The 25,913-nt window shown below is 39.7% G+C and overlaps 1 protein-coding gene and 1 pseudogene across 2 annotated transcripts; one reads left to right on the forward strand and one right to left on the reverse strand.

The window, feature by feature from the left end:
* Window positions 1-5,560: 5,560 nt before the first annotated feature.
* On the reverse strand, window positions 5,561-9,905 carry LOC146988312 (major histocompatibility complex class I-related protein 1-like). Its single transcript, XM_085775317.1, has 6 exons — window positions 9,854-9,905; window positions 9,385-9,651; window positions 7,906-8,184; window positions 6,497-6,796; window positions 5,761-5,906; window positions 5,561-5,611 (listed from the first exon to the last, which is right to left on the reverse strand). Exons 1-6 carry the CDS (start codon window positions 9,900-9,902, stop codon window positions 5,561-5,563), a joined length of 1,092 nt encoding a protein of 363 aa, XP_085631443.1. The 5' UTR covers window positions 9,903-9,905.
* A 4,282-nt stretch (window positions 9,906-14,187) lies between these two features.
* On the forward strand, window positions 14,188-24,573 carry LOC146988313 (carnitine O-acetyltransferase-like; annotated as a pseudogene). The gene is made up of 14 exons (XR_015035760.1): window positions 14,188-14,214; window positions 15,085-15,360; window positions 16,421-16,539; window positions 16,801-16,854; window positions 17,924-18,089; window positions 18,705-18,879; window positions 19,034-19,209; window positions 19,771-19,886; window positions 20,425-20,544; window positions 21,401-21,523; window positions 22,357-22,492; window positions 22,755-22,817; window positions 23,226-23,363; window positions 24,352-24,573. The product of XR_015035760.1 is annotated as a carnitine O-acetyltransferase-like (transcript).
* Window positions 24,574-25,913: the final 1,340 nt, after the last annotated feature.

Genomic DNA, 25,913 nt, shown 5'->3' on the forward strand with positions numbered 1-25,913 from the left:
TGTTTCATAAGTAATTTTACCCTGGGAGGTCTGCTGCAGTTTCTTATTTCATTTGCAGAGATTTGTGTGTGTGGATAAGTTCTAAAAGTATTTAGAGATGTAAATACTCAGGAACTTAAAGGGATAGTTCACCAAAAATTCAAATTTCACTCATTATCTACTCACCCTCATGTCGACTAAGGGCTGGGAGAAGTTTCAGAGTCCTCCGTGCCTTCTCTGAGTTACAGGGTTCGCAACCGTCATATGGACATGCAGTGCTACATGGGGCTCCATGCAGCACTGCATGTCCATATGACGGGGCTCACTTTTCTTCGTCCAAAAAGACAAACCAAAAAACATCCAAATACCTCCACACAGCTCGTCTGTAATGGCCCTGACACCCCGACATAAAAATTTTTCCGAAACAAATTAAACAAGTCTATATTTTAAAGGGATAGTTCACCCAAAATTCAAATTGCACTCATTATCTACTCACCCTCATGTCGACTAAGGGCTGGTAGAAGTTTCAGAGTTATCAATGGCTTCTCTGAGTTACAGAGCAACAAAAAGACACATCAAAAAACATCCAAATACCTCCATGCTGCTTGTACTGTATATAATGTCTGTCTTGTATTGAAGCCCCGAAATGCAAAATTGTTCCGAAAAAAATTAAATGAGTCTATATTTCAAGCTTGTAGTGGAAGCTCCTCTTCCTGGTCAGTCCAAATCTCGCGCGCTTTGCGCTTACTGATGCCGGTGCAAATCGCGCGAGATGGAATTTTGGGTGAACTATCCCTTTAAATTCCTGAGTGTTTACTTCTCTAAATACTTTTAAAATTTATCCACACACACAAATCTCTGCAAATGAAATAAGAAACTGCAGTAGACCTCCCAGGGTAAAATTACTTATAAAACAAAGGCAAGTCTTACAAATTATGACAAGTATGTATGTCTAATTTATGATTTCATTTTGGGTCAATGCTAACGTTGCTCATGGTTGATGTGGAGCGGTGTATTGTTACACCCCTAGAAATACCATGAGCATATCATGTCCTTTAAACTGTAATAGCAGTAAGCAGTTCTCACATCAGCCTCTGACTTACTTAGTCAAAGAGTCAGTGACTTCACTTCTTCCTCAGCAGAGTTGTTATTGACAAACTCAGTGGAGTTATTCTGTTCGAATAAGGTAAAAAAATAAGGTCATAAATCAGCGATAACATTTTGTCATAAACGTACCTCCAGTTTCATTTGAGTGCTGCTTGAAAATATCAGTGTCAGCTCCAAATTCCTGCTTATAATGTATGCCATTCTCAGAAAGCAACTCCCAGTATTGCGGATGATCCACTCTGAATCTTCTTACCCAGTCATGTCTGGGTTCAAGGGTGTTCATTTTGGTGTCATAGTAAACCATCTCAACTTCCTCAAAGTTTTCCATGATACAATAATCAGGAATGTTTGGGTTTCCAGAAGATGCCATGATGTAAAGACTCATGAAGTGCCTCTCTGTAGGACAAAGATATATTGAAGTGTTTTGAATTTGTTCAAAAATTAGCTGTATTGAACTTATATTTCTTTAGTTGTTCACTTGGCAGCTGACACACTCTCTAATACCACCGATTACACATTTGGTAAATCTGTCAATCAAACACTCTGTTGTCCCACCTACCTGGAAAGTAGGTGTGGTTAGTCCAATTTTTAAATCTGGAGATAAAGCTGACAAGAACAACTACAAACCAATCACCATTTTACCAGTTGTGTCAAAAATATTAGAAAAATGGGTAGTAAAACTATTAACTGAACATCTGAATAAGGGCCATACTACCCCCCTGCATCCCATGCAATTTGGATTCCGTGCCCACCACTGAACTGAGTCAGCCATCACTATATTTTTAGAGAAAACTAAAAACTTCCTGGATAAAAATGGTTGTGTTGGTGCTGTGTTTTTAGATCTAAAAAAAGGCATTTGACACCGTTGACCACAATATCCTGTTAGCCAAACTTACCCACTGTAACTTTTCTGAACAAGCTATCAAGTGGATGGAATCATACTTAATAAACAGAAAACAGTGTGTCATTGTCAATGGAGTCAAATCACCATACCTGGAGTGTCCAATAGGTGTCCCACAAGGCTCCATACTTGGACCAGTTTTATTTTCCCTTTATATCAATGATTTACCGGATGCATGCAAAAACATTCACATACAAATGTACGCGGATGATGCTGTAATTTTTACATCAGCAAAAAAAACCCAAGAAGCCACCCTCATCCTCACATCAGTGTTGTCCCATATCCAGGCTTGGCTCACAAAATCATGTCTCCTTTTAAACACCAAAAAAACTGTATGTATGATGTTCTCCAAACCAACAGTAAAGGTCACACAATCAAATGTATTTCTGAGAGGGGGGGAACTTGAGCTGGTAAAAGAATTCAAGTACCTTGGTGTTATTCTCGATTCATCTCTCACTTTCAAAAATCACGTTAAAAAGATCTCCAAAACAATCAAATTTAATCTATTTAATTTTAAACAGATCAGGCCATCACTGACAGTAAATGTGGCCAGAATGTTTTTGGATGCCATGATTTTTTCCCACTGAATATTGTTTTACTAACTGGTCTCTTACTGGGGTAATCACAATCAAAACAATAGAATCATTATATATAAGTGGGCAATTATTATATATTATTTAAGAGGGCATTAAAAATGTTTTGACAGAAAACTAATCTCTTATCACCACTGCCATATCCTTGAGAAACACAAACTCTTAAGTTTCGAAAATTTTAAAGTTTTTAAGTATGCCTGTACTGTTTATAAAACACTCAATGGACGCATTTACATCTATACACCCATACTGATGTTCATTAATGTGTATTGTCCCTTTTAAATTAATTAATAAATAAATAAATATTGTCTGTGAAAATACACAATACCTTGATGAGAAAACAAATCATGCCGTAGTGTGATGCAGAAGTAAAATACAGAGCTGAGCAGAAAGTAAAGTGAAGAGTTAAATAAATATTTCAATGTGATCCTACCTGCTGATATACTGTGACAGAGAAGAAGAAAAAAAAGTAACTTTTTCATTTTGTTTCACCACAGAGGAACAGCAGACCGACGACACAGAAGCTTCAACACCTTGTCCGTGAGTGACAGACAAGAGAAGTGACAAAACGCAACATTCTTTCACTTTGAGCCTTTAAATTAAAAATAGAAACTAGACAAGCAGGAAGTTTTTTTTAAGGAAATCGGGGATGGGGAATAACCCCAGAGAAGTAGGCTACAACTGACCAAAACATATTACATATTATACATATTATGATATTACAATTCATGTATTGTGCATTGAATTGACTCAATACAAAGTTGTATGGTTGTATGCTTAGTCAAGTGGTACTCTGCTAGGTAACAAGCCGTTTAGTCTTGTCCTGCATTTTGAATGGGCTGTGGCCCAACAGTGTGTTTTGGACTTCAGCAGCAGACAAGTTCAGACAGACGATCACACTGAACTCTACACAGAAACATGAATCAAGACCCCGATGAACTCAGTGGACACTGATCTGTGAGAAGACTGACTGCTCAACTAATATTCATGTCACTGTTACAACAGACAGAACCTGTCACCATATGACTGACTGACCAAATTCTTTAAAAAGCCTTTATTTTATTAAGGGCATATCTCTATTAAAATTTATGAGACGCCGACCGGTTTCGACCAGACGGTCTTCGTCAGGGCATTAGAAGTGATAATCAGAGTCAGGTGCACTGATTGCTTTTGTAGATCACCTGCAATCAGGCACAAGAATTACACCACATGACATTTCAAAAAAACTCTGAGTAGATTTCACATAAACATTAATGGAAAGTTACATTGAGGAACATATGTCTAAAAATATGTATAGATAGCCTATTTATAATTACATATAATGAATGGAAAAGAAAAACATTTATAAACGGGTGGAAAAAATACATTCATTTGTTCCACATTTTCTATACCTTCCACTTTTAGTAGGTTGTCATTATTATGAGCTTCATGAAAGTGGCGAGCCATGGGATAATCGTTGTTGTTGATTCTTATAGCATACTTATGCTCTGCCACTCTATAGAACATGTGGAACAGTCAATAAGGGGAGGAGATCGTCTAAATAAATTATTACAAAGGGAAACCTTTTGGATTTTTAAGTTTGACGCCTGTGTGTATCCAGGTCTAAATGAGGAGATGGAATATTAGACCTTTTCTGTAAATGTTTTGTTTTGTCTAAATTGATTTCAGACCTTCTCTGTAAATGTTTGGTTGTGTTGAAGATCTGTCAAGATCTGGCTCTGTTTTTCGTTTATTCATTCACTTTTATAAATGTTTTTCTTTTCCATTCATTATATATAATTATAAATATCTATACATATTTTTAGACATATATTCCTCAATGAGTTTTTTGAAATGTCATGTGGTGTAATTCTTGTGCCTGATTGCAGGTGATCTACAAAAGCAATCAGTGCACCTGACTCTGATTATCACTTCTAACGCCCTGACGAAGACCGTCTGGTCGAAACCGGTTGGCGTCTCATATACAGTATTTTAATAGAGATAGAGATATGCCCTAAATAAAATAAAGGCTTTTTAAAGAATTCCTTGGCTCAGTCGGAGTGCCTCAAGTAAGCGTTTCGCTTTTGCTTTTTCTACTTTGGACTTCTCAACTTCATGAGAACCTGAACCTCTGGAGTTTGCCCCTCACTTGTGAGCACTCAGTTACTTACTAATTTTTTTCTTTGTTTGTTTGAAGAAGAAAATACAGTCATTCCAACCATAGGAGGCAAAAATTGTCGGAATGATGGGACATTTGATGGAAAATTAAGTGCTGCCATTTAAACAATTAGAGGCCTATGTCGGACTGGTGGGATGACGGAATGGCGGTTGCCCCCCAACCATTAAAAGTCAGTCACATCCACCCATTCACAGAACCTACATTTTAGGGTTCAGTATCTTGCCCTAGAGCACTTCAAAACGTGGACGAGATGAGCCAGGAATAAATCTGGTTAGTGGACATCCTGTACATCCTGAGCCATAGACCCTGCTGTGGGTGTCGGGCTGTGTCGACATGAATCCTTGGAGTCTCTCAGACAAAACCTTTACTAACCCTCAGTTAATGTTGCTATACAAGCAGACACTCTGCAGCCGCTGCCTCAGCTTATTATCTGGTTAGACTAAACCACATGGACTGGTCCAACTGGTTAACTTCATGTTCACACCATGCCCCAGTATCATCACAATCTGTTCCCACCATAAGCAGCGATAAGAAATCCCTCTGCTAAGATATATTATGTTTCCTTATTTATGCTACACAACACAACATAATATCAATAACACATAATATACATACTATAGAACCATAGTGTATGATCAACAGAAGATGACAGGTAAGATAAGAATTATGAGGAAAAAAGAAAAAACTTCCCACTTACATTCAAATTAACCTGCATTTTAAAAGGAAAACAACACTGAGACTCTTTTAGCTGAAAGATTTGACACATATCAAAGTGTAGACTTCTTTCATCCCATGTGAGGTCACTTATCAAGTGTTTGTCAGTCAGGTTTCTGGATTCAAATGCTCAGAGAGTTCAAAGCTGACGATCATTGGCTAAAACCAAGAGAAAAGACAAATCAGTTGGAAATGACAGTATCACATCATAATAGTACAGTCATATTATCATGACTGTGCAGAGCAGGAAAATGAAGCTTGTTTCCGTTTTACAATCTGGACAAAAACTAAACTAAAATCATTTTTACTGTAGTAACAGCCATTAAAACAGATAAAGACTTTTCTCTCTCACCTTTCTTCTGTTTATAAACCACCAATCCAGTGACAGCGATGAGGACGAGAGCGAGAGGAACCAGTGCAGAGATGATGGGGACGGTCGTGTTACTTGGCTTCACTGGTGAATATAAAATATCACATTTTAAAACCAGTCCAGATAAACAGGTCAGAACACCAGAGTGTAGGATATGTCTCAGTCACGGAGCATCAGGACAAACATGGTGAGCAGTATTTGACCAGTTACAGCTACAAGTCGACATTTATTAGAAAGATACAAGAGTAAAGTGATGTCTCTCCTTACTGTTCTCAGATCAGTGTTCCCAACACAATGAAGAGTTGATGTCTGTTTGCATTAATCTGGTACTTTACTGCCCCCTTGTGGAGGCAGCAGGTTATCGACTCTGGAAACTTTTCAACTATCTCTAGTTTGTGCACAGTGCTGCCCTGCTGCACTTAGTTGATGAGGTTTATTAAAGGGATAGTTCAACATTTTGGCAAATTGGCCCATTGCCATAATCCCTATAGTTTTAGGAGTAGGTTCATTACCTTTAATTGTCAGTGCAAGCTATTCTTAGAGCTGCTCAGAGCTACGCTACGGAAGCTAATGGGATTTCCTCAGTCTGTTACTAAACTGTAGAACAAAGACTAAAATACCCAACAAACCACAGACATGATGTTAAATTCAGGAGCTGCTGATGTCACTCCTACCCATGTTGGTCCTGATCTTTACTTTGTCCAGTTTGGTGACGATGTCCTTCACTCCAGAGAGATGAAACACACAGTCGTACCTCCTCCAGTCTTCAGCTTTGACTGAGGAGACGTCCAGGTCAACGCTCATCTGGAAGGTTCCATCATGGTTATAGAGGATCTCTCCTTGGTCCACGTCCTCATAAAGCTCCTCTCCATCTTTGGTCCAGAACATCAGGGCTCTGTGAGGGTAGAAACCTGTAGCGTGGCAGCTGACTGGAGAGGAGGGAGTCTTCTGGAGGAGAGACACCGAGGGACGAACTGGAGAGAGAGAGATACAACAGGTAGGTTAGACTCATTGTTGGTCTCAATACATGTGCAGTACAGACTCACACATTCATCTTATGACAGTTCTACATAATAACAACAGCATCTCTCTCTTCTAACAGTGGAAATGTGAAAGTGACTTCACACACACTAACGGTTCATTGACTATCTCCAGTCGACAGAGAGTGATGTCAGAGCACCAAACAGGTTAGTCTCTACTGCAGGGATTCCCAAACTTTTCCAACTCAGGGCCCATTTGAAAATCTCAAAAATGTTTGCGGTCCACCTCCTCATTAACAATACAGAGGCCAAATAATTCATTTTCAGTGGACTATTTTTTATCTCAGTGATAAAGATAAAACATTCAGGACTGAACTGAAAGCAGCAGGAAGCTCCACAGTCACTAACACAGCATGCTGATGCTGCCAGTTCATGGAGCATCCTGACTGAATCCTGAAGACACTAGATAATGGCTTCAGTTTGGGAGGATCATGGATGTGTTCACTTTTATGTTCACTGAGGGTGGGACAGTTCACTAATCCACAGTATGGTTTGATTTACATTGTTTTTGTTTTCCCTCTCCAGAAACTCTATTCTATTATTACATTTTATTTTTAAAATAAAGATGGTCATATCTGTAAAATATTAGACTGCATTAGTTACTACCTGCAGTGAGAAGGATGAAATAGCTGAAGCAGCTCATAGTAAAATGCTGCTGTCATATCTATTTCTGCCGTGGGATATCGAGGAAATTATAACCAGTAATTGTGATCCCGAACCCGATTGAAGATCGTTTTATCTCCAAGCCCTGTATTTAATATCTTATATATATACACATATATATATATTTATAACAAAAATCATACTAATTTAATAATTTGGCGGCCCACCAGGTATTACAGGTGGGCCGCCAAAATCATTTTCAAATTAATATGATGACCCACAGTTTGGGAATCACTGCTCTACTGATTGGTCAGGACCACCTCAGATCTTAAAACAAAAATGATTTCAGAGGAGTGATGATACAGTGGTGATTCAGTCTGATCAGTCTTTATCAATATTGTTGTGATCATCAAACTAAATCAGGTCATGTGGCTCTGTACCTGTTTTCAGCAGATCGTCCTTCCCACGGTCCAAGTACATCTTCAGCCACTCAGGACAAATTTGAGTGAAGAAGTTCTTATAGTATTTTATTTCGACTGTCTTAGCATCCCATCTCCGTTTGGTGATGACAGCCTGTGGTGTTGGAGCGATCCATGTTTGTGTCTTCATGTCAAATGATATGAAGTCTTCACCATCATAACCATACTGAAGAAAACCCATAACTTCTTTAGTCTCATTGTCCAATTCACATCCACTCATCCACTGTAAGGTGTGGACACCTGAGACAGAGACAGTTAGGCAAGACAAGGCAAGGAAGGCATCTTCATTTATATAGCACATTGTTGATAATTCTACTAAGATGTCTTATTTAAAAGGCAAAGCTGATTATTAATTGACTATAATTTTAATGTTGACAAGTGGAAAATGAAAAGGTCATATAGGCATCTTCCTTAGCAGGTGAAAGATTCAATGTGGCCAGTAAAAGCAATATGAAGACACTGTAAACAGTGTGTAACTGTACAATATAAATATTCAAGACAGCGATCAATGCCTTTGTTTTTGAAGGCTGCCCCCCCAGATTCATTGTTGTTACCCCCTGTGCCCCCCACCAGAAAATACTCTGTACCCGCCCCTGCAGACATGAATGTTGCCGGGATGGGATTTGTTGTATATTTTGGTTATGGTTCATATATTATCATTAGTATTTGCGATATAATATGAATGTCATTACTTTTGAACATTCACACACACACAAAAATTCGAAAATTGACTTCATTATGTTTTTTTTTTTGTGTGTGTTTCTCTTCATTTTACAGTATTGGTTTCGAAGGTACATATTTTGAGTATGTTTTTTTTTTCTCAAAACTCCTCGCTTAGCTCAACAGCTTCAGCCTATACCCTTAGATCATTCAATAAAAAAATTAAAATTAAATTAATGTATATGTCTGCTTGTATTATATTTCACATATGATCAAATAAATGAAATGAATGAATGAATGACTATAGAGAGGTGGTATAGGTGCTGTCTTTGATGATTTTCCTCAAGTTCACCTGTGTGGGGAGGTGAGAGGGGGCAAGTCGGTTGCTAAATCTTTTGCTGACAGCCTTTTTATTTTTGATCACTGTGTTATTTCATTCATACGTTTGTGCATCATAAAACAGTGACAAACAATACTTTTATTTTACATATATTTTGGACTGGCAATACATTCTTTTAGCAGAGAGTCAGACAAACCAAACAAGGCCTGACCTCAGACTCTGTGACTTTTAGTTTATTTCCTCTGGACAATCAGTGATGAAACCTGATTTATTTTGCACAGTAACAAACACATGTGACTGAATAAACTGAAACTGAAACTGAATAACACATGCAGTTTGACTTTGAAGAGTCTGTTTACTGATTATTATGTTGACATTGAGTAGATGGACCATTGTTTAGCAGCAAAAATGAAGTATAACATAAAACAGACTGCACCTACCTCCACTGTGGTTAAAACGTTGATTGATATGTTGAATCCTGGGTCTTAATAAATTATGCAGGCTCTGAAAACATTCATTTTTGTACCACTGCAGGTGCTCAGGGTTCTCACGCAGTACTTCTTCCATCCAGTTGTTTGGTTCTAGTGTATTTGTGTTGCTGTCACAGTGACCTACCTGAATGTCATTAACCAGTGCAACAGCTTCAAACTCAGGGAGGTTTGTGACTCCAGATGATAAAGTAGAGAAATACTTGACTTTGTGTTTCGCTGTGGGACAGATAAGGTTTTTATAATAAATATAAACCTTCACTCATCATAAATGTGATATATTCAGTAACATTCAGTTGAAAAATCTGTTGAGAAGTTGAGAAGAAAAGTGAAACCAAATCAGAGAAATCGCAGAAGCAGAATACAGAGCTGAGCGGAGAGTAAAGACAAGAGTTAAATAAATATTTAAACGTGATCCTACCTGCTGATGAACTGTGACAGAGTAGAAGAAACACAAGTAACTTTTTCATTTTGTTTTGCCACTGTCTAATGTGACCATGAAGCGGTTAAACGTCCGTCTGCTCTTGTGGGGATGGCGGATGTAGTGTTTATGCTCAGCCGTGGAGTCTTGATACAGGTACAGTGATGTCATCGTCACCACCTGAACTGCGCAATGGCGTGAAGGCCCTCAGGCATGAAGGCATGAAGGCATGAAGGGCGCTGTGACACACCAGACTGAGGCATTTCCCTGGAGGATCAAAAGTTTCACATAAATGTATAAGAGTAGACACGGTCGCGCACATCCAGTTCAATAGGTGCTGGCCTCAAAAAATGTGGACAGGAAAAGCAAAAAGAGGAGACCGCACACATCAGCTCCCTTATGTGCAGATTTTATTAGCACATTAATAGTAACGTTTCGAACTCATAGCTCTTCATCAGACTAACTCATACACATTAGACGCCCCGTTTTTAAACCTGCCCCCGAGGGTCACATGGTGAGTCACATGGTAAAGGGAATGTATAAATCAAAACCCATCTTGTGCAAAACCAAAGCATACAAAAAGTCAAAGACACTCCATCATAATTAAATAGACCAACACCCATCAGGCCGACTGGCCGTCATACAGATCTAATGAATTAGGGGCGCCTCTAGGATGGCTAATTTTCAAAGTCTAGGACAAGGTTATCACATTATTAATATTCTAAACAATTTAATCATGTTTAAAGATTTAACATATTTTAAAGTTCAATTATCTATAACCCTGAGCTAGATAAGGAACAATCCAACCACAAAAGTTAATATATAGACGATCAAATATGCATATAATCCAAACAGTAGAATTCCCTCATGATAAGTGTAACATGAGAAGTGACTACTACAATGATCATAAATGTATAAGACCATTAACATCAACTGAAGATCCCCACATCACAGATGGATGATTATATATAATCCTCACATACATACTGTTATTTCATACACCTTTGACAATGTGGGGTCATTCTTAGTGTGTCTCTGTATTTCTGCATTCGTCACAGGCAGCTGATCCACCACTGTTGTATGAAACACTTCCACTAGGTCTGGAGAAGAAGTCTTTTCTTCTTCTGTTGTTGACAGTGGCAGGCGTGACAATCTGTCTGCATTGCTGTGTTGTTTGGTCCCAATGAATTCAATGTCATAGGAGTGAGCCCCCAGAAAAAGGGCCCAGCGCTGCAACCAGGTTGCTGACATCACTGGAATCCCCTTCTGAAGGTTAAAAATTGACAGCAGGGGCTTGTTGTCTGTCACAAGAGTGAATCTTTGTCCATACAGGTAATGATGAAACTGTTGAATAGCCCACACTAGCCTGAGGGCTTCACTTCAGTCTGTGCATAATTTCATTCTGCACTTGTCAGTGATCCTGAAGCAAATGCTATAGGACATTCAGCTCCATCTTTCATGGTGTGTGACAAAACATGTCAGATTCCAAAGGGGCTATAGCATCACAAGCCAGTCTGATGGGTTGTGATGGGTCATAATGGGTGAGCAGTCCATCTGTTATCAGCCTTTTTGTTTCCTTGAATGTACCATCACATTCCTTAGACCGCTCCCATTTTGCTCCAGTCAGCAGCAGTGCTTTGAGTCAGTGCAATGCGGTAGCTAGGTCTGGGAGGAACTTGTGATAATAGTTTACAAGTCCTCAGTTGTGACACGAGCCGACGTGCCTGTCAATAACACGCCTGCAGTATGAGATTTTTAAAAACCTTTCTGAGGTTCTCTTGATGCTCTTCATCATTTTTCCCAGTCACTATGATGTTGTCAAGGTAACACTGTGCTGGGGATACTGTACCTTGAAGCACTTGATCCATTGCTCTCTGCCAGATTGCTGGAGCTGATACAACGGAGGAAGCCTGTTGTATTGAAACAGTCCTTTATGGGTGTTGATGGTCAGATATTTCTCCTGCCAGTGTTGCAAAGATGTCATCAATATGTGGCAGTGGGTACTGCACAGTACACAGCACAGGGTTGATGCTCAGTCTCCACATAAACGGATAGATTCAGACTTTCCTTTCCTTTCCTTTCCTTTCCTTTCCTTTCCTTTCCTTTCCTTTCCTTTCCTTTCCTTTCCAGGGACAATGGGTGTCGCCCAGTCACTCCATTCATGAAGTCAGTGGACCCCACTATACTATATACAGTATATAGATTACATTGGGCCACGCCATGAAGGCAGAAAAGTAATCCCGATGTGAGCGACACAGCAAAATTTGCCATTCTACTAATTTTAGGTCAGAGAGTCATGTTTCTTCCCTTTCACCAGCTGAAACTGATGATATCAGTTTGCAAATACGCTCAAAAGTGACAACACTGGTACAGATTGTGTGCTTTTTTATTTGGGAGCAGTTGAAAATTGACCACCATTATGGATGACTGACACTGTGTTTGGCAAAATAAGCTTTTCAAACCGAGAAGCTTAAACGTTACCACACTGGTAGCTATGCAAAGTGTCCTTTTTTTTTTTTAGAAGGGAACAGTTGAAAATTGACCAGTTCACTACACTATTATGCATGACTGACATTGTGTAGAGTACCAGTTTACAAAAATAAGCTTTTCAGACTGAGAGAAGTTCAAAGTGACCACACTGTTACAGACTATGAAAAGTGTGCTTTTTTACTTGGGAACACTTAAAAATGTACCATTTTACTCATTTTAGGGTCAGAAAGTTATGTTTCCGCACTATTATGCATGACTGACACTGTGTTTGCCTAATTTTGGTCATTTCAGCAGAGAGAAAAAAGGAAAGAATAAAATTTGATTGTATGTTGTTGTTATATTTGTACTGTTAAACATGCTCCCACATGCTTGAGTTTTACACTGCTGTCTTTTATCACCACAACAGATATACAGTATTTACCCTTTTAAAGTGAGCTAAATACTCACAATATATCAGCAATAAAACTGTAACAGCAATTTTACATTCAGCACCGTATACATTAGCCTACACTAACACACACACAAACACAGACCCATGAAACGTATTTGCACACTTGCATGTTTATCTGCTCTTGTTTGGGTTTGCAGGTACTGTGGCAGTTTACCAATGTGTTTAACAATCAATGAGTTTGTTTATGCATATGTACAGAGGGGCAGAGGAGAGGAAACCAAATCCTTGGGGGCAGCCCTGCAAGTCTTTATTTAGGACAACAGGTACAGCAAATATAGACAGAGTTGTTTCTAAGTTTAAAGTCTGAAGACCTGAGGCAGAACTAAGTCCCAATCCCATTTCTCTTCCTTTAACACTAGCACAGTTTTGAGTGGCCTCCAAAGGGAGATACCCCTTAACGATGAAGTGTAGTAGAGAGTAGAGACCGTACCCTACACAATGAGACACCACTTAGCGTAGCTGACGTGTTCACCTACGTCACGTGTATAGACGACGTAGGAGCCACAACCTGTGGTGGGTTTCCATGGTTTTCATCCATGTTTGAAAATGCTGGTTCCAGCTGTTGTGTTACCTGTTGCGTGGGCTTTAATGATCTTCCTTCGTTTGACAAATCAAGACAAAGAAATGCAGGAATCAGGTGGCGAAAATGCACCTGAAAAGCTGGTGCAACCTGCAATAAAATGGAAAAAGAAGTTACAGTTACAGTTCGTAAAGTATCATTGGTAATTTCATCTTTAACTCAACCTCGAATGACTCTCAACGATCGTTGTTCACCAGGGTTTCTCCTGACTGTCATTCCCCAAGTGGCACAGGACTCTAAAGGGGACCCCAGCAATGGTCAAGTGAAACCAGTACCTTTGTAAACACACCCACAGGTACTCTGGTAAACACTCCCAGAGGTTACAATGGGTCTTACTCCACTGTCTTTGTCTAGCTAGTGCGGACTAGTGAGACTTGTTGTGTACAAACTGATGAAGCCCCTTGGATAAGAGGCGAAACGTCTTCCCAGATAAATACAAGTCCAGTTGCTTACGATTCAATTTTCCCAGAAAAGAACGATGACCTGGATGAATGAGAATATCCATAGACAACATTAAACATAAGTTACTTGTGCTCCGGTTAACAGGTGTGATTCATTTATTCTGCATACATTGTCTATTTGGAAAAGACAAACAGACAAGCAAACTGTTGCTTAGATCAACACTATGAACACATAAGTGGTCAAAGGCAAATTTACTCCCTCAGACCACTCAGTTTGACAGTTGGTGACCTCACAGTCCTGTACAAAAAGCCTGGACCTGGATCATTCTCCCGTTAATGTCACAGAGCTATAGGGGACACTGGAGCTTTAAGAGAAGGAACTAATCTATTTATCTCTCTGTATCAGATCATCATGTTGAGGATTTGCAGCAGACATCTGGTAAGTGACAAACCTTCACACTTAATAACACAGCTGGTGATGTTTCTAATCAAGATATGTAATGTCACAAACTATGCAATATACTGTACTATTTCCTACTATGTATAAGTGTATAGCTTGGATTTTGCTTCATTTGTCTTCGTATGTCAGTTTGAGTGAATGTTAAAATGCATCATTTGACAGTAACTACTTTAAAATGATAATATAGTTTAATTATGTACAATGCAGTTTTATAGATTAAAAAAAGACATGAAGATGCTGATGATGACATTACTATTATTATTATTATTATTATTATTATTATTAGCTGAGTTGGGGCTGATTTCAGTTCTGCTGGTAGTTTGTTCCAGTTGTGAGCAGCATAACAGCTAAATGCTGCTTCACCATGTCTGGTTTGAACTCTGTGCTCCACTATCTGACCTGAGTCAGTAGATCTCAGAGCTCTACTGGGTTTATACTCTACTAACATGTCTTTCATGTATTCTGGACCTAGACCATTCAGTGATTTGTAAACCAGGAGCAGAACTTTAAAATCTATTCTGCAGCTGACTGGGAGCCAGTGTGAACTGGGGTGATGTGATCTGATCTCTTTTTTCTAGTTAAAACTTGACTGCAGCTGTTTGATACTTTTTGGGGGGAGTCCAGTCAGAAGACTGTTACAGTAGTCGAGTCTATTGGAGATGAAAGTATGAAACAGCTTCTCCTGATCTGTTTGTTTGTAAATGGTCTCCTTCAGGTGTCAGGTCAGACATAAAGAAAAACCTGCAAACAGATCCAGTGTGTTGTTTTCCCTTGGGGCACAGTCAACATTACTGAGTGAAAACAAAAGCTGTGACATTTGTATTTAGATAAATTCTTGTAACCCCTCAGGCAAAGATGGGCAAGATGAAACCTTGTCCATCGGTGACACCAGCAGCTGGTCTGGTTGCTGGCAGAAACCTGACTCAGCAGAGCACGCTGCCCAGTCTGCCCGTGCCCCCTCTGAAGCAGACCTGTGAGCTCTACCTCAGCGTCCTGGAGCCCATGGTGGAGCCACATGAGCTGAAACACACAGAGAAGCTGATGGAGGACTTTCTGAAACCAGGGGGGGTTGGAGAGAGACTGCAGAGGGGCCTGGAGAGGAAAGCAAGCAACACTGACAACTGGGTGAGTTCAACAATATATCAACATATCTGTTTGCTTTTTATATGACAATCTGGGCCCAAAAGTAATCTGATCGGATTTTGGATAATGGATTGGCTCAACTCTTGAGAATGGGTTGTTCAAAAGTAAAAACAGATTCTGATATCAGATTAGATCACGTAATCCAGTCTTGGTTTTAATCTGGATCAAACCCTCAGTTTGTGTTGTTCCAAAAATTTAGTAGGATCGGGAAAACTTTGATCCAAAAAAATCATGATTATTCTGATCCCAGTTAGGTGGATTCAGGGGGGATTTCAGGAACAAAATGTGATTGAAATTAAATTCAAACTGGTCAATTAAACAACATTTAGTAGCCTATACAATGATTGATTTATATTTTACACCTGATTGTTAAACCATCACAGTGATAAAGTTCATTTTTGATTATTCCACAATGGAAGAACTTTTTCCCCAGTTGAATTTTGAAGTTTGAAATATTCACAGTGTATTTGACTAATGTACTGTATATTTGCTTTTTTAAGACATTGAAGAAACAACCAAGAGCACAACAATACGTACACCCCCTTTTCAAATAAACACAATTTGAGTTACCCCCATGCTGCTGTTGTTTACAGACCTATCAGCCTTCAGTGTGATATGCAGTCCCATTTAGAGCACTCATTATCTGGATTTGGTCGTCTTGAAAAGTTTGTCTATCTGGAATGTACCAATCCAACTTTGCTTTGAACAACTGGGATAAAATAAGATTATGTTCAGAGCTTTATAAGTGGCCTACGTATTTAACAGAGAAGTTACACAGCACATATACTTTTGATGTATTTATATAATCTATAGTAGAGAAAGTTTCCACGCTGCACCGCATCCTACACTTCAACACTTCATACAGTTACATCCAGGAGGAGATCAGAGCATGTTTCTGTCGTCACCTCTTGTTGATGTAATTAATATCAGCCTCAGACTGGGAGAAGATCACATCACAAACATTTTACATGAAACACCATGAAGCAACTTCTTTTGTGTCTCAATCGCTCCTGTCTTTTTGTTTGCACCTTTTCGTTTACAGTTGACAGAGGGGTATATCAAGTGTGAGTTTCTGGACAAACGGAAGCCTCTGACAGTTTTTTCAAACCACGGCACAGTCCTTCCCCACATGGGCTTCAGGAATAAAAAGGAACAAATAAGGTAAACACACACACAGAATCAGAATCAGCTTTATTGGCCAGTATGTTTACACACACAGAAACTTGTTTTGGCACTTTTGTCTCATACAGGCTTTGTGTAAGTGTCAAAAAGACACAGACAAGAACAAGACAACATATACAAAAGAATCAAAATATGTACAAATAAAATGTAGGTTGAGGTTTTGGGTTGTGGGTGAATGACCTGTACGAGTCAGAATACAGTTCTTGTTAAAACCGTCCTTACTTTGTTTTCTCTGTGTAGGTTTGCTGCTGAATTTGCATCAGGTCTCCTGAATGCAAGTGCAATGGTTGATAAGTGAGTACCGACCTTAAATTGTCATCATTTTCCCAGACATCTGTACTTTGAGTTTAACCTCAAGCTCATTAACAGACTGGTCTTACCCAGGCCTGATGCTCTTCTTGTATCCAGCCAAGACTTATTGTCTGAAAGGGATAGTTCAACATTTTGGCAAATTGGCCAATTGCCGAAATCCCTGTAGTCTTAGTGTGGCAAGGTGAAGAGGGCCCGGGCGGGAATCTAACCCACAGTAGGTTTGTTACCTTTATTTGTTAGCACAAGCTATTTTTAGAACGGCCGAGCCGAGCCGTGAGCTGTTCAGAGCTACGCTACGGAGGCTAATGGAATTTGGTTTCCCTAATCAAATTCATCAAATACACAATCCAACAACTCCAAAACGCTCTTGTGGACAAGTTGTGACCTGCAAATTCACCACGCTATGAGATAATAACGGAACGTTACGAGACAGAGTTGTTTTCGAGGCAAATGCAGAGACTGCTTGCCGAAAAACTGTCCTTGAACACAACGCGCATCAGCGGTATGCATGAATTTACCTCGAAAACAACTCTGTCTCATAATGTTTCGTTATCATCTCATAGCGTGGTGAATTTGCTGGTCACAACTTGTCCATGAGAGTGTTTTGGAGTTGTTGGATTGTGTATTTGATGAGTTTGATGAGGGAAACCAAGAAATCCCATTAGCCTCCGTAGCGTAGCTCTGAGCAGCTCGCGGCTCTGCTCCGCCGTTCTAAAAAGAGCTTGCACCGACAATTAAAGGTAACAAACCTACTGCTATGAGTATAGGGATTATGGCAATGGGCCAATTTGCCAAAATGTTGAACTATCCCTTTAAGTGCACATTTCAAAATGTCAGCTGTAACAAAGGTTTCTTAAAAACACTGCATCACCAATGAAGACATACTGACCTTCAAGACTTGTGTTATTAGCTAAAGAGGCTACAGCTGAGTCAAGATGGAAGCAGCTCTATATAACTTCAAATAGTCCTCAGCATCCAGTGAATCAGGCAGCTTGAGTTGTAAATGTTGTAGTTTGGCTGAGTTCATGTTTAATGAGTGTATGTTTTGTAGTGACAAAGTACCAGTGGACTACATGGGAGGGAGGCCGCTGTGTATGAAGCAGTACAGCCAGGCGCTGTCGTCCTGCCGTATCCCTGGTCTGAAGACGGACTCTCTGGTGTTCCACGCCAAGACACCCAATGCCCCCAAACACATCAGCGTGGTGCACAACGGCCAGGTCAGGGTTCCAGCCAGGTCATTTGGCACAATCAAACTGTTCACGGCCTCCCAACTCTAAATTATACATAACTACATACAGCTACATGGGGAGGGGGGCATGTGTCCCGGTGCTGATGAATGCTTTTTAATTAAAGGGGAAATATTATGGAAATAACACTTTTTGAAGGCTCTTTAACATACAGTATATTTGGGTGTTTGTCTTGCCTTCCGGCCCCCAAGATGTGATAATTGACAAAAAGAGCTGTAATTTTCAGGCTCCCTATAGTTAAAATCCATGTGGTTTGTTGTAATTTGCATAATACCACCCCTACCTGGTACCAATAGAAGGGGCGGGGTGGGGCAAGCAGTGGCTCATTTACATTTCAAGGGACAGGCACTGAAACCAGCCGTTGTGAACAGGGCTGTTTTGAGAGAATAAAAAGAGCTGTGATGTTTGATCCTTGGGGTATTTTGACCAAAGCATGTCACAGACATGTCTTTAAGACACCTGGGAACTATTTGGAAAAGGGGCCCATAAATTACACTCATGCATTGAGTATACATACAGATGTACACACACATGTGACTGAGTCCGTAATCCATTCTTTCTTGTGTGTCCTCCCCTTGAATGCAGTTCTTTGCACTGGATGTGCATAACAGTGACGGGACTCTGCTGACATCCGATCAGCTCTACGTCCAGCTGGAGAGGATCTGTGAAGCCTCACCACACACCACCACGGAGCCTGTCGGCATCCTCACCACACAGTACCGAGACATCTGGAGCAGAACCTACAACTGCCTCATTCAGGGTGAGTTACTCCTGAAGAACCACTGACCTGATGTCACTGAAAAACAGTCATTCATGTGAATGGCATGTGAAGTTTTCCCTGATTGACCATGTGAAAGTAGAAGCTGATAAATGGCACTGCTGCAGCCTGATGTGCATGTCCCCGGTGTGTCCAGATGAGACCAACAGAGAATCGCTGTCAGCTATTGAGAGGAGCATCTTCACAGTGTGTTTGGACAATGCACAGGCCAGAATGCCAGATGAGACGCGTCAGAGTGCCATTCTGCAGATGCTGCATGGAGGGGGCAGTGAATGTAACAGTGGGAATCGATGGTTTGACAAGGGATTACAGGTGATATAACATAAGCAAATAATGATTATATGGTGTATCATGATGCTGGTGACCAATATCACTAATAAGGAAATCACTGTAATGAGATCAAGGCAAGGCAGAGCAATTTTATTTGTATAGTTTTACAACCAGTTTGTATCAGATAGATGATAGATAGATGGATTTGGCTGATCCCTTGGGGAAATCCCTTCAGGAAATTTTCGTTCCACTTGCAGTGCTATATGATAAAAGAGAAAAGGGAAAGCATACGAACAAACAAAAAAACACAAACAAAACTAGTGCCAGATGTCAAATATCAATATCAATATGGTCCAGCAACAAAAACTCAAGAGTGCAAATAACAGATAAAAAGGTTAAACATGTGCAAAGGTAGTAGTGGTTGCATCGTCCTAAGTGACTTATTGATTAAATGACCAGAAAATTAATTGAAAAATAAATAAATAATAAGTCTAATGATGATGTAGTGTTGTGTGTGATGTATGTGATAGTGTGGTGTGATGTAACTAACACAGTTGGGATATGAGGCTAATGTTCGGTTTGCGCATCTTATGTCTTTGTCAGATAATGATTGGAGAGGATGGGACGTGTGGTGCAAACGGCTTACACTCTGCCGCGGATGGGACAGTCTGTATGGGGTTGGGCGATCTTACTGTAACATTCATGTGAGTAGACGAACAGTAAATGAGCTATTGTAGGTGATATAGCCTATTTATCGAAAATGGACCCATTAACAAGTGTGGGTAAGACTTTTTTTATAACCAAATACAAACTCCTAGTTGTCCCTTTAATTAAGTGAACAGACAAGATATTAGTAACTCTCAGTTAACATCATTGGCCAATTCATTCAACCTGTTTAAAAGTATGACAATTAATTGGATTTGCATTGTAATTACTGATATTCAGTAAAATACATGGAATCAATCCCGAGCCTTTAACGTCCAAGTCTGAGTCGAGTCTCAAGTCTTTTATTTTTGTCAAGTCAAGTCACCAAAACAGCGACTCGAGTCGACTCAAGTCCAAGTCACAATGACTCGAGCCCCCGTCTCTGGTACGAGTGAATATAAACCAACTAGTTTCAAATAGGAAGGCTGCTCAGCCATCAGATGTCCATACTTTTATGTATTTTATGAACCACCGTCAATTGTGGATTTTTATTCTTTGCCAAATTAGAGTTTGTTCTGTCTCACGTCTCATTTCCGTTCATTCTGGAAACAGGATGAAGCCAAAGACCACTCGGCCTCCAGAGGAGCCTTTGCCCATGCCCCAGAAACTTCACTTCAACATTACACCTGAGGTCAAGAAGGACATTGAGGAGGCCAAGCAGCACATTGACAAGTGAGCCCAGTTTTAACCTACACAAAAAAGACAGACCCATGTGCTGCTGTGTGAACAGCCACATGTGGCAGTGGTCATTTTTCCAATTTAACACGACAGTTTAGAAAAAAAAACTGTGATCAAGGTATATGAACAGAGGTATATGAACCAGGTGAGCACGCTCAGAGGAATGTCAGTCTTGGTATATTATAAATCACAAATACAAATTCATAGTTATGTAATCAAATACATGCGATCATGGTAAAACAAACCAAAAGGAGGACAAACACACAAAAAAAACACCCATTTGTTTCTATTAATATCTTTTTCAAAAGCGTTCTATATTTAATTGTTGTCTTTTTGTAGCTTTGAAAATAAAGCATTTTTCCTACCATACTAACTATATTATTCAGGTCCTTTCCTTCTGCATCATCTCTTAAATCACCAAAGATTATAGGGCAACAGTAAGTTTGAACAATGAACGGAAATCTGTTTACACAACTTGAATCCAAAACAGTGCAACTTGCAGTATCAAAATAAGTTCAGACTCCTCTTCAGAAACGTGGAATTATTGGAACTAATTTATGTTGTGCACAGAAGCTGCAGGTTCAGGATGCTTTCAGTCTTGCACAGAGCTTGTTGCTCAGTATACAAACAACTGCCACTAGCAACGCAGCACAGCTAACTAATAATAAACTACATACAGGGTTCTTCAACAGGACTATTGTAGATTGTAGGTATGAAGGTTTACATCTCAATTCACTAGGTAGTAGCCAGACCCACTTGTATAACACAAACTAATTCTTAATAGGTTTTGACCACTGTTAGGTTTAGACACAGAGATATGCTGACACCTCTCCCATCCCCACCTCCACAGAATGGTTCGAGACCTGACCCTGAGAATCACCACGTTCAACCACTTTGGAAAGAACGCCCTGAAGGCCCTCAAGATGAGCCCAGATGCATTTGTGCAGATGGCTATACAGCTAGCCTACTACAGGTGAGTGTGGAGGCGGACTGTTTATATTATAGGATATATTCATCATCAGGCTGTGTCCATCCCTGGAGCTGGGATGTGGTCATCAGCCAGTAACTGGAGCTACCAATAAACAAACATCTCACTGGATACTTAGTAAACTAGAATCACCTCCTTGTGTTTGTCTGTCTGTTTCAGTTACTGTTTATCCAGTGATGGAATATGAACCATTTGTGTGGCGGTTTTATCAAAATTGTTGTGTTAAGTCTTGAGGTTTGGCTAAATTGTGTTTTGTGAGGTCAGTACTGATTGACCCTTGACCACTTTAGCAAATTAGAAGTTTATATAGGGTGTAAGAGATATCCTGACCTGGCTGTCCCCAATGAGAGAATAAGACCGACTGACAACCTGAAGAAAAATAATACATCCATGGGGCGTTTAGAGGGGTGCAGAACACAACTATTGCTTTTCCATAAAAAATTATGTTCAGTCTGAAATAAATCATTTAAGAAATTTTGATGGGTTCGACAATGACTTCCTGTTTACATTGTACCAGCCAGTAGCCGTCACTTCTCCACTGTTTTGCTAAGCCTCCTCCTGGTCGTGTGCAGCCCCCCTTATAAACAATGGGTGGCTTAATGGATTATCACATGTTACGATGTGTGTATTTGTGTAGTCTTATCTGTCACAAACAAGAGATTGCGGTTTACGGGTGCGTTTGTTGCGGACTCACGGTGCCACCGAGACGAGAGCTGTGATCGAAGGTTTGGTTTTCAGCCACAATGTGGAAGGAGCCTCCACTCTCCCTGTAACAAGTTACAAGTCATTTATCTAACATCTCTCCTGCTTGTTTCCAGGATTCACCACCAGTGCTGTCCAACCTTTGAACCAGCCTCCCTGCGTATGTTCAAACTGGGCCGTGTAGCTGCCATCCATTCAAACTCAAAGGCCTCTGCCGACTTTGTCAAGGCCTTTGATGACCCCAACATAAAGGTGTGATGATGCAACTATTATATCATCTATCATCTATCAACTACTAGCTACATCTAATCGTATAGTCATTTCTAGTTTTGACACCCCTCATAGTAGCTACTGTCTCTGTGCCTAATATTTTACTTAACCAGTGACCGTAATTTAGTGTTCAGCACACTTATGTTTGATTGGTCTGAGATATCATACGGATCAGAGGTATTGATTAGGCTGCTTTACATCATCTACAGTGGCTGTAACACTTTTGTTTTCTTGTTTCACACAGAACTCAGAGAAGGCTGATTTATTGAAGAAAGCTATAAAAACACACAAGTGGTACACTAACATGGTGAGTATCATTTGCAGCACCCATTCAGTATGATTCAGTTTATTAGACTGATAGATATTTATTGTCATTGCATAATAAAAACAATACACAGAGCTTCATTCAGCAGTGATCTGCTCCGAATAGCTGCATACTGTACATAAAATGTACATACAAAGCTACGTATATACAAGATGCTTATTAGCCTATAGACATTATAGGTTATACTGTAGTAAATACACATCCGGGTCGGACACACATGAAGTGCTATACAACAGTGAAGGGTAGACAGAAGAGTAGCAGGTAAACAGGGTGTGAACTGAGCAGGTTTATGAATGTGAATGGGAAGGAATTGCATTTCAACGTTTGACAGAGCTGAAGGAAATGAGGATGAATATAAGGTGTGTGTTGGTGGGTTTTGCATCCTATCAGGTGGTCAGCGGTCAGGGAATAGAGGGACATCTGTTGGGTCTGAGGTTGCAGACAGCTGAAGAAAACATCCCCATGCCTGAACTCTTCACAGACGCCTCCTTCACCAAAGCTTTTGACTATCAAATCTCTACAAGCCAGGTAAGTGACATGAAGTAATGACACTGTGGTACCACTATAGCACCATGATAAAGATCTAGTCTTTATCCTATCACGTTGCCTATATAGCCACCCCAGCACTGACTGTACAGTACACATGTTTAATGATACTGTGACTCTGTAGTAGTGTTTGCTTTTGCATCACCACTGTGTTCTTTAAATGACGTTCTTGATGCATCATGCATTTATGTGTACCATGATACCACTGTAGTTGTGAGCAAACATCCATAGTAAGTTAAGTATAGGCTACTTGTTGAGTGCTGCACATAAGTATATTTAAGTATATTAAAGGGATAGTTCAACATTTGGCAAATTGGCCCATTGCCATAATCCCAATAGTCTTAAGAGGTTCATTACCTTTACTTGTCGGTGCAAGCTAATTTTAGAATGGCGGAGCACAAGAGAACAAGAGCGTTTTGGAGTTGTTGGATTGTGTATTTGATGAGTTTGATGAGGGGAACCAAGGAAATTCCATTAGCCTCTGTAGCGTAGCTCTGAGCTCCGCGGTTCTAAAAGCAGTTTGCACATTAAAGGTAACGAACCTACTCCTAAAACTATAGGGATTACGGCAATGGGCCAATTTGCCCAAATATTGAACTATCCCTTTAAGTAGTCCACTAGACTTCTGTGTAGACCATATTGTAGGACACACCCTGTTGAACCCTATTATTTAGCTCTTTACTGAATGATTATCATCTCAATTTTTAGACCAAACTGCATTATGATAATTGAACATGTACAATGAGAATACTTTTGCACAGAATATAAGAGCGTGCAGGTGTATTTTGATATTGAAAAGCCAACCTGTGCTATTCAAAGCTATACAATACAATTTTATTTATTTTGCGATACAAAAATATCACACTGGGGCAAGTTGTCTCGGTCCTCTCTGGGCAAATTGTGACAATTTGTTTGTTAGATGTGCACTATATGAATAAGTAACCACTGTATCCTCTCTGTTCCCGGTCAGGTCATATCAAAGACCCACTGTCTGCCATGTGTCGGCCCTGAAACTGCCGACATGTACGACGTGTGCTACAGCATTCTGAGCGATCACATCAGCTTGATAGTGTCACGCTTTGAACCTCCCAACACCTGCAAAGAAACAAATGCAGAACGTCTGATTGAAGTCATGGTGGACGCATTGCTGGACATGAGGAAGATGCTGGAACACCAAGAGGCAGTTTGAAACTAAAACACAGTCTGAATGACGACCTCACACCCGCCCACGTCAGATAACCTCAGCTGGCACTGTATAGCAGTAGTTTGACCCTTATTCATTGTCTTACTGAAGGACAGCTGGAAAAATGTATAACATTCTCTTGTAAAGCTACATCATCCAACTGTGTGTTCACTTTAAAACCACAGAGAGACATGAACCTGTGGTTACTGTTTACTGAGTGTATTATATTATACACGATCCAAGACACTGTTAAATTACAAGACATAATGCATCTGTTTCCACCTTTTCCACCTGTCACAGTAGTTTTACATTGAGTCCTTTTTCGCAGATGTTTTTATTCAAAGCGACGTACAAGGGAGGAGCACCAGTTAGTTTCAGTGCAGTAGGAACACGACTGTAAATATTACAGTAAACTAAGCGAAGCTGGATGTAGCAGTAGATTTATCAGATGGATATGAGAGTGGTGCCGGTCATCTCAACTGTCAACAAGAAAGAAACAACGTGCTAAATGTGCCAAACTGTTTTTATACTGTATTTATAAAGTAAAATGTTATTATGTTTTTATTAAATATTTGGTAACCCTTTAATTTACAGGCCGCTAATTACGTGATAATGTAAAGAAATGGCCAATAAACAACAAGTAATTGTGTCATAATGTCTAGAAATAGCCTAGAACTAACGGTCAATTTCATAGTAATGTTGAGAAATATAGCCAAGAAATAACAATTGAGTAGAAATTGCCCAGAAATAACAGTCAAGTGCAAGGACTTGGTAGAGAAAAATTCTGGCCTTCCCCAAAAAATTCAAAGCATGAAAAGCATGTGTAGTCTTTTGCCTTTATAGAAAACATAACGTTACTATTTCAAGGCTATTTACAAGGCTATTTCTTGACATTATCACATAATTGGCGGCCTGTGAATTAAAGGGTTACCTAATATTTTAATCGGACACATGGACAAAACATGACCAGTCACAGATGATTGAGATTGATGAGAATGTAATTTAATTTATCAAATAAACTGTATACAAGATTTTAATGTAATAAAATATAAAATACAGCATATACTGTTATGTCTACTGAACAATGTCTTACGTTCAAGAGAGTTTGTTATGAAACAAGATATCAAACAACAATGTAGCAAATAAAAAGCCTCCAGATGTGTTAAAGACAGAGGCACACCTGTCTCTGCCTGTCAGCTGTGCTGCTGTCTGTCGTACTACAGTCAGTCCAAAGACTGTATTGACAAACCTCAGCTACTACACTGAAAAAAACTTTTAACACAAAGGCATGCAAGTTTTTTTTTGAATGATGCACATGTATGATCTGGAACTCATTCATATGGAAAATA

This window comes from Trachurus japonicus, chromosome 4 (genome assembly GCF_045865225.1).
Source record: "Trachurus japonicus isolate A0001 chromosome 4, Traja_1.0".
NCBI lineage: Eukaryota > Metazoa > Chordata > Actinopteri > Carangiformes > Carangidae > Trachurus > Trachurus japonicus.

Coding starts and splice junctions, on each gene's coding strand:
- LOC146988312 (XM_085775317.1), bottom strand. CDS start 9,902: ATGAAAAAGTTACTTGTGTTTCTTCTACTCTGTCACAGTTCATCAGCA. Junction 8,185..9,384: donor ACGTTTTAACCACAGTGGAG/GTAGGTGCAGTC, acceptor TCTCTGTCTCAG/GTGTCCACACCTTACAGTGG. Junction 6,797..7,905: donor GGACGATCTGCTGAAAACAG/GTACAGAGCCAC, acceptor CTCTCTCTCCAG/TTCGTCCCTCGGTGTCTCTC.